Raw genomic sequence first — 9,585 nt, forward strand, 5'->3', positions numbered from 1 at the left:
ATGTATTAACTCCTCTTATATTCTCGGGCTGATTACCTTCGCGAACCGAGTTTTGAGCTTTGTTATCTGTATTTTTGCACTCTTCCGTATATATATCCGTGTTAGTTTATCTTCTATCTTACTTGGCTTACGTTATCGCTTTTCAATTTAACGATTTTGCTTAACCCTTTTCTTCAAAAGCTCCTAGTTATAAATATTTTTTCACACTATCATTATATATATAATTTTGTTTTTAGAGGTCGTAATATCTCACTACTTCTGTTTTATGACTTAAGCATAAGACTCTGTGTGTTAGGGTGTTACAATATAGAATTTAGAATTTAGGATTTAGTGGCGACTTGACTAGGGTGTTTAGGGTTTAGGCATGTCTCCCTTTCTCTATTTGTCTCTACTCTTTTAGCTCTATTTATAACTTAAATTTTATATTTTATATTTTAATTTGATAAACAAAAATGTGTTATAAGATATTCTTTCATTACAACTAACATAAATTCCTTTTCTCCAAAATGAAGAATATCTCTGCTTCTATCTCTTTTTTTTTCTTTATCTTTGTTTCTCGTCTCTCTCATAAACTATTTCTCTACTTTTTTGTTCTAAAAAAAAATAAAATTAATAAAATAATATAATTTAAAATAATTCATAAAATTATAAGAAGTGCATTAAATTTGTAATGAATTATAATTAAAAAATAATACCAAGATGTTATTGACATAAAAATATATTATTATTATTATTATTATTATTATTATTATTATTATTATTATTATTATTATTATTATTATTATTATTATTATTATTATGCATACTTTTTATGGCGATATTAAGTTTAAAATTTTCACTTTTATCTTTCTAATCTATAATTTTACTTCTCTTCTTTGATTTATTTATTACATATAATTTTGAGAGAATATTATAGTTGTAATTGATAATTGGATTCAAGGTTTGCTTTTTAAAAAAATGGATTTGAGTTAATTTTATAACTATCAATAGAAAATTTTCATACTAATATCTAATTATATTTTTATATATATAGACAGACACTACGACAGACCTGAGTTCAAAGTACTCCATATGGCCAGTGATTCTTATTTCGTAAAACTTACCCACTAGATTTGCATGAAATAAACCAACTATATTCTCTCCATAATTATTCTTGGTCCTAAAATGCCTGGCAATGACATAGATGTCTACCTACAGTCCCTGATTGATGAGTTGAAGCAGTTGTGGGCCGGTGTTAATACGTACGATGCAAGTGAGAAGAAAAATTTCAAGATGCATGCTGCATTGCTGTAGACTATCAGCGTTTTTCCAGACTTGGGCAATTTATCTGGCTGGAATATGTACAGTGGGAGAGCTTGTCCCACATGCAATTTGGATGTCAAGACTAAGCGACTCACCTTCAGTCAGAAATGGTGTTTCATGGGTCACCGTCGCTTCTTGAATCACGATCACAGATATAGACAAGACCGGAATAGATTTGATGGTAAGGTAGAGAACAAATCCCCACAGTGAAATTGACTGGCAGGGATATCCTGAGACAATTGGAGGATGTGCACGTCTCACTTGGCAAGGTGCAATCGGTTGCTGGTAAAAGAAGACGCGGACAGTTGACCGTGGTGCAAGACGAGTCTCTTTGGAAAAAGAGGAGTATATTCTTTGACCTCCCATATTGGGAGAACAACGAATTACATCACAACCTAGACGTGATGCACATAGAGAAGAATGTGTGCGACAATATTCTTTTCGCCATGTTGAACGAGAGTGGTAAATCCAAAGACCACCTAAAAGCTCGAAAAGATCTCCAGTTGATGGGAATCAGGCATGACATGTGGCCACTTGAAGGTGGAAAGTATCCCTCCGAAGTCTTTACCATGTCCAATCCACAGAAGGATGTCTTTCTGAGGACCATCAAGAATGTGGTCTTTCCAGACGGGTACTCTAGCAACATCTCTCACTGTGTTGATTTAAAACAGTGCAAGTTATTGGGCTTGAAGAGTCATGACTGCCACATTCTAATGGAACATCTATTGCCAATTGCGTCAAAACATGTATTGCGCACCCTAGTGTTCGCCGTCTTGGCAGAGTTATCAACCTTTTTTCGACAAATATGCAGTAAATCCATAGATCCTCAGCAACTTCCTCTACTTCAGGATTGTATGGTCCATACTCTATGGCACATGGAGATGATATTTCCACCTTCCTTCTTCACAGTCATGGTTCATCTAACGGTGCATCTAGTCGATGAGGTACGCCTTGGTGGCCTAGTGCATTACCGGTGGATGTACCCAATTGAGAGGTAGAAATCTAAATAAGCCTTCTCGACATGTTTTGTTAATATAGCCTGGTTCTAGTAGTTTATTTTTAGTATGTTCTCGAAGGTATCTATGTCGTCTCAAGCATTACGTGTGTAATAGGGCACAACCAGAAGGCTCAATTACAGAGGGCTACTTATCCGAGGAGATTCTCACATTCTGTTCAAGGTACTTAGATAATGTGGAGACCAGGATCAACCAACCTATGCGCGTTGATGATCGGCTGAGCGAAGCTCTGCCGAGCAATATTGCCAGCATGTTCCTAGAGGTTGGAAAGGCAGTCGGGGCTGCTTCCTTTTTTACTCTAACAGCAACCGAAAACCTTCAAACAAATCTCCATGTACTGGTCAATTACATTGCTGTAGAGAAATTATTGGAGTAAGTATAGAGTGTGAGTGCTACTTGTATGAAGTGAGCCAATATGGTATTGAGAGTACTGACCAACAATCGATTTGTTGTGTGCCCAATGAGTTCAGAGCCATGACAAAGAGAAAGTTGCGAAATAAAACAAGGTCTCAGGCTCACATAGATAGTGTTGTGCACAGAGAGTTTTCCAATTGGTTCAGGCATGAGGTAATCTTTTGTATATCATGATCCGACTATCCTTTTGTGTTGTCTTTGGTCTAATTGTTCCATGCCAGGTTCCATTTGGAAGCACTAGTCATTCGAATGAGTTGCAGTGGCTTACTTGTGGTCCCATTGTTCAGGAAAGACGATTTAAGGCTTACAATGTCGATGGATATAAATTTAGAACAATATCGATGGAGGAAAGGATGAAAACATAGAATAGCAGGGTTTATGTCACTTCAGATACTAGAAGTTACGCAAGCAAACGGGATAGCAATGTTGCTGTTGGTGGTGTCTTGTATTACGGGAGATTAGTAGACATCATTGAGCTAAACTACAGTGGTCAATTCACGGTGGTTTTATTCAAGTGTCTTTGGGTAGACACCACGTCGGGCAGAGGCATACAACAAGACGTTTTGGGCCATACTTGTGTCAACTTTGCCATTCCGATTTACATCGGTGATCGAGAAGACGACGAGCCATACATCTTAGCATCTGAGGCGCATCTTGTGTTCTACGTGGATGACGAGGTTGACAATGAATGGAGTGTAGTAGACCATGTGAAGCCAAGAGATTTGTTCGATATGGGTGAAGATTATGAACATTGTGAGGTTGACCTTCATCCCCAGCCTTGCCTATCTAGCTTGCCTGAATTTGATCTTGAAGGCCTGCGATTGACAAGAGATGGCGATTTAGAGGAATCCACTAATGACGGCGTCGAAGAATGTGATGAGGCCACCGATTCATAAATACATTTCTCCATCATGCTTGTAGCTCATATTCATAGGAGATTCTGCATATATATTTCTAGCGTGCTTCACCAATCCTTTACAGTGGCTTGTATTTTAGTCATATCATTAGACAATAGATTGACTTGATCGAGTTATTTTAGATATTTAAAAACTATTTCTCTCATTGAAAGCTGTTTTATCTAGCTGGTTTTTCACAGTGTTGTATCCTCTCCTTCAAGTCTTCTTTCAATCACATTTTTATATTGTCCTTGTACATTCTTTCTATGTCTGTGGCCTATCAGGAAAATTGGAGAGCCGAGACTTCATTTTGGTTTCCAGAAGCCACTGGTTCATAGAGAAGATGACAGATGCATCTCCATTCTCTTCGTTGGACCACACAACATCCTTCGCAAGGTAGCTATGGTTCAAAGAGTCTTGTATACAATCATGGCTGGATGCCTTCTGATGGAGGAAAAATCGTCGGTAATGAATTTCAAAAAAATAATCGCGTTAAAAGTATAGATCTAAACCGAAAATTAAACCTCAATCAAATTTAATTTGTTTTTCACTTAAGCAAACCCAATAAAATTAACCGAAGTATTGAAGCTCGAGTCGTCTCTTAAGGAATTGCAGGGAAGTGTACTTATAACTGGTTATGGAAAAGTATCTTTTTGGGTTTTGAAATAAGGAACAAGTAATGTAAATAACAAGGAAATAAAATAACAATTAACAAAAGTCCTAGCAAGGATTGATAATTAGAATTCCTATCCCCATTATCATAGTCACTTGTGATGGTAATTGCCTTTTACTCTCACTTAGTTAACCTCTAATAATTGAAGGTAAGTCAAGTGAATAATTCAACTTGAGTTCAAAAATTCTAATTAAAGACTAGAGTTAGCGAAGCTCAACCCAACTAGCAACTTTTAATCACCAACCAACAAGAGACTTTGACAATTCAAGAGTCTCCAAATTACTCAATCTAAGTTAAGAACATAAAAAGCTAATTTAAAATCCAACCAAGTATTTTATGAAACACTTGGAAGGTACAAAATAAAAGCATAGAAAAGCAATAAGAGAATGTAAAATCTAAAATCAATAATTGCAAAATCAATGATAACAAATAACGGAAGACGCAATAAACATGAAATACCTCAAATTGCATTAAAAGGGAAATCAAATATAACATAAGAATTCATAAACTAAATTGGCAACATAAAGCAATCAACAAGGGAAATAAATAAACTATAATGCTAGAACAAATAAAAGTAGAAGAGAAACTAAATTGAAAGTACAGTAAAAATCTAAAATTGAGAATAGCTAAAAATCCTAAAACGTAGAGAGAGGAGAGAGCCTCTCTAGAAAACTACATCTAAACCTAATAATTGTGTGAATGAATGTTGAACGAGTGATTCCCCCATCCAGCTCTACTCTGCAGCCTCTAAGCTTCACTTTCGGGCTTGGAACTGGGCCAAAAGGAGCCCAGAAATTGCCCCCAGCGTATTTTGTGTAATGCAGCACGTGACGCTCTGTCACGCGTACGCGTCACTGGTCTTCTACGAGTGTCACGCGTATGCATCGTTGTGCGACTTCGCTGATCACGCGTACGCGTCATGTCACGCATACGCGTCGCTCGTCTGCTGCACTGGTCACGCGTACGCGTCGCCCACGCGTACGCGTCACTGCTAGCTTCTCAAAACATCATTTCTTACGTTCCTTCCTCTTTTGCATGCTTCCTTTCTGTCCTCTAAGCCATTCTTGCGCCCCCAAAGAAGATTGAATCCCACCATCTTAGAAGTTGTCAAGAAAGAAGTGACCAGGCTGCTTGAAGCAGATATCATTTACCCCATCTTAGACAGTGAATGGGTCAGTCCAGTACAAGTGGTGCCCAAGAAGTCTGGAGTCACAATAGTAAAGAATGAGCATGGAGAGCTCCTGACAACTAGAGTGCAGAATTCATGGAGAGTTTGCATTGATTACAGGCGTCTCAACCAAGCTACTCGCAAGGATCATTACCCCTTGCCATTTATTGATCAGATGCTTGATCGCCTGTCAGATAAATCCCATTACTGCTCTTTAGATGGTTATACAGGCTATTTTCAAATTCATATAGCTCCTGAAGATCAGGAGAAGACTACTTTTACATGTCCCTTTGGAACGTATGCATACAAAAGGATGCCTTTTGGCTTATGTAATGCACCTGCTACTTTCCAAAGATGCATGATGAGTATCTTCTCAGATCTTATTGAAAGATGTATGGAAGTATTTATGGATGATTTTAGCATATATGGTGATTCATTTAGCCTTTGCTTGGATAATTTAGCTAGAGTATTAGACAGGTATGTTAGTTCAAACCTTGTTTTAAATTTTGAAAAATGTCACTTTATGGTAAAACAATGGATTGTTCTAGGACATGTTGTCTCTAATACTGGTATTTTTGTAGATCCAGCAAAAGTAGATGTCATTTTTGGTTTACCTTACCCCTCTTCCATGAGGGAAATCCGTTCGTTTCTTGGCCATGCAGGTTTCTACAGGAGATTTATTAAGGACTTCAGTAAGGTAGCATTGCCTTTATCCAGACTACTGCAGAAAGATGTTGAATTCGAGTTCAGTGAGGATTGCATGCAAGCATTTGATAGGCTAAAGATCGCCCTGACTCAAGCTCCAATTGTGAGAGGACCAGATTGGAGCCAGCCTTTTGAGATTATGTGTGATGCCTCCAACCATGCAGTAGGAGCAGCGTTGGCTCAGCGCGAAGGTAAGGATCCTTTCGTAATTGCTTATGCGTCTAAGACCTTAGACGCTGCTCAGTCTAATTACACCACCACTGAAAAAGAGCGTCTGGCTATTGTTTTTGCTTTGGATAAATTCTGAGTCTATTTACTTGGTACTAAGGTGGTAGTGTACTCAGACCATGTAGCTATAAAGTATTTATTAGCTAAAAAAGAGTCAAAACCAAGGCTAATACGTTGGATACTGCTGCTGCAAGAATTTGATTTAGAAATTAAGGATAGGAGTGGTAACCACAATTTAGTTGCAGACCACTTGAGTCACCTTGAGCACATTAAGGATGACTCCACTCCTATCAATGATGCTTTTCCATTTGATAGCTTGCATGCAGTATTTGAAGTAGTTCCTTGGTATGCACCTGTAGCTAATTATCTAGTTAGCCATACTTTCCCTCCCAATTTTACTAAGCATCAAAGAGACAAGCTAAAAAGCGAGTCCAAATATTATATATGGGATGATCCATATTTATGGAGGTGTGGTGCTGACCAGCTAATTAGAAGGTGTGTGTCCCAATCAGAACAGCTAGGAAAATTTTAGACTGTGAATTCTGGTAGCCTACTCTTTTTAAAGATGCTGCTGCCTTTTGTAAATCTTCTTCCCCATGCCAAAAGTTTGGTAATATATCCAAGAGGGATGAGATGTCCCAATAGATTATGCTATTCTGTGAAATTTTTGATGTTTGGCGTATTGACTTCATGGGTCCATTTCCAAACTCTATTGGTTACCTTTATATACTGTTAGCTGTAGATTATGTTTCTAAATGGGTAGAAGCGATTCCTACCCGTACTGATGATGCTAACACTGTTGTTTCCTTTGTTAGAAACCATATTCTATGTCACTTTGGATCACTACGAGCAATCGTGAGTGATCAAGGCACTCACTTCTGTAATAGGAGATTAGCAGGATTACTGAAGAAGCATGGGATTGTTCACAAAGTAGCAACAACATACCATCCCCAGACCAATGGTCAGGCAGAGGTATCTAATAAAGAAATAAAACGTATTCTGGAGAAGATAGTAAAGCCTCATAGGAAGGACTGGAGTGCCAGAGTTGTTGATGTGCTCTGGGCATATAGAACAGCGTACAAGACACCCATTGGGATGAGCCCCTTCCGCTTAGTGTACGGAAAGGCTTGCCACCTTCCAGTAGAGGTGGAACACAAGTATTTTTGGGCTGTGAGGGAGTGCAACATGGGATTTGAGGAAGCTGGCGCTGAAAGGAAGCTACAACTAGCAGAATTAGAGAACCTTCTCCTAGAAGCATATGACAACTCCAGGCGATACAAAGAGAAGATGAAGGCTGTCCATGACAAGCACATAAAAAGGAGAGAGTTCAGACCAGGGGAGTTGGTTCTCCTTTATAACTCCAGGCTGAGGCTCATGCCAGGCAAGCTGAGATCAAGATGGAAAGGTCCCTACAGAGTAGAGAAGGCAGAGCCATACGAAGTTTTTCACCTGCGTCATCGTTCTAGCTCCAAATTCATCAAGGTCAATGGACATCACCTAAACCTTTATCATGGTAAGAAGATAAAAGATCACAAAGAACTAGAGGTCTTCCTCTTGAAAGACCCACCAACAGAAGCAGAATGAGCCTGAAGACCATCCAACTTAAGGACATAAAAGCAAAGTGCTAGGTGGGAGACAACCCACCATGGTATGATCGTTCCGTTTCAGTCTTAGTTTTATTTTATTTCATTCTACTTTATTTTTCTTAGTGACTCTTCTCATAATCTCTGCATATAATCTGCATCTGCATTTTGCATTCTGCATAAAAAAAAAATTGCACATGACGCGCAAGCGTTGCTGACGCGTACGCGTCATAAGTGCATCGTGAAAAAGAAGAATGAAACAGAGAGTTACGCGAAAGCGTGGCTGAAGGCGTGCCTTAGGCACAAACACGCCCATGCATACGCGTCGCTTGCAAAATAAGCCTTTCACGCGTGCGCGTCACCCACGCGCACGCGTGACCCTGCAAAATCGACATAAAGGGGTGTATGGCCAGCGAGTTATGATGGTGTGGAGCTGGAAGTGTGCTGGAAGCATAAGCTTTATCACGCGTACGCATCCCTTACGCGTACGCGTCATTTTTTCAAATAAGGCCATTCACGCGAGCGCGTCCCTCCGCGCACGCGTCACCCTAAATTTTGGCAATGTGCGTATTGAAACAGAGAGTTGTGCGTGCGCGAAGCTGCTCTCGCGCCAATAGCACAATTCAAGTCACGCGTACGCGTCACCTACGCGTATGCGTCACTTGAAATTAGCGCAAACCGCACGAACGCGTGATACACACATCCGCGTCGTCTGCACCGCACAGTTTACCCAGATCAGTACCAGAATTCTTATCTTTTCTTCCCTAATCCGAATTCTGTCGTTACCTTTCTTAATTCTTTCTTCTTCTTTCTTTCTTCTTTATTCTTTCCTACTTTTTCCTTTCTTCTTCCACTCTTAATGTTCATCAATCAAGGTTCTTTTCTTTTCTTCTTCCCTTTTTACTTTTCCATTATTACTTTTATTTATGTTTTCTTCTTCTTTTTTTTCTTTTTACCTTCATTATCTATGTTTTCTTTTTCTTTCTTTTTTCATTGGTGTTAGAAATTTAATTGGGTGATTGTTTTCTTCTATATTTTGCTTGTGGATTATTAAGGAATTGTTTGACAATTAATATTACTTCTTAAGGTTGCTTACATGTTCAAATTTAATACTTTCAACAACATATTTACCATGCATGCTAAGTGTTTGTGAAAAAGCCCGTATGGCGTTGTGCATTCTTTTTAAATTATTCTATCCTACTACTCTAACTCCTGTTTTTCACAAAACCCCTTTTTTATATATTATTGATTGAATATAATTGTCAATACAAACAGATTGTTAGTTTGAAACATTTGATAATCAAATTGGGCAATTAATGCTTGATCTATGCTATTCATGCCTTTGCGGGCATGCCAATAAACATCTTGCATCTACTTACCATAACATGCACTTGCTATATTTCCATTGATGAACTTATCACATGTAGTCGCGACCATGTGTTAATGACATCCTTCTTTACCGTGCACTGATTATCACTTGTACCGTCCTCTTCCTTGCCCAAACCCTTAGCTTTACATGTTACTTTTCTTTTCCTTTTCAGGATGGCCACCAAGAAGGGTAAAGAGAAAGCTACTCCCAAACCACCGGCAAGGAAAGGAA

General features: G+C 38.7%; 1 protein-coding gene across 1 annotated transcript; it reads left to right on the forward strand.

Moving 5' to 3' along the window:
- Positions 1-1,164: 1,164 nt before the first annotated feature.
- LOC148579717 (uncharacterized) lies at positions 1,165-3,628 on the forward strand. Its single transcript, XM_088490998.1, has 6 exons — positions 1,165-1,289; positions 1,526-2,246; positions 2,341-2,690; positions 2,789-2,885; positions 2,954-3,043; positions 3,098-3,628. The coding sequence occupies exons 1-6, from the start codon at positions 1,165-1,167 to the stop codon at positions 3,626-3,628; spliced, it is 1,914 nt and encodes a 637-aa protein (XP_088347124.1).
- The last annotated feature ends 5,957 nt before the right edge of the window (positions 3,629-9,585 follow it).

Source organism: Arachis ipaensis, chromosome B10 (assembly GCF_059453495.1).
Source record: "Arachis ipaensis isolate K30076 ecotype BB chromosome B10, ASM5945349v1, whole genome shotgun sequence".
Taxonomy (NCBI): domain Eukaryota; kingdom Viridiplantae; phylum Streptophyta; class Magnoliopsida; order Fabales; family Fabaceae; genus Arachis; species Arachis ipaensis.

What these genes read in the sequence shown, in the direction of transcription:
- LOC148579717 (XM_088490998.1), top strand. Translation starts at nt 1,165, where the DNA reads ATGCCTGGCAATGACATAGATGTCTACCTACAGTCCCTGATTGATGAG. An exon ending in AAGATGCATGCTGCATTGCT is followed by an intron (nt 1,290 to 1,525) that starts GTAGACTATCAG and finishes ATTGACTGGCAG; the next exon opens with GGATATCCTGAGACAATTGG. An exon ending in GACGATTTAAGGCTTACAAT is followed by an intron (nt 3,044 to 3,097) that starts GTCGATGGATAT and finishes ATGAAAACATAG; the next exon opens with AATAGCAGGGTTTATGTCAC.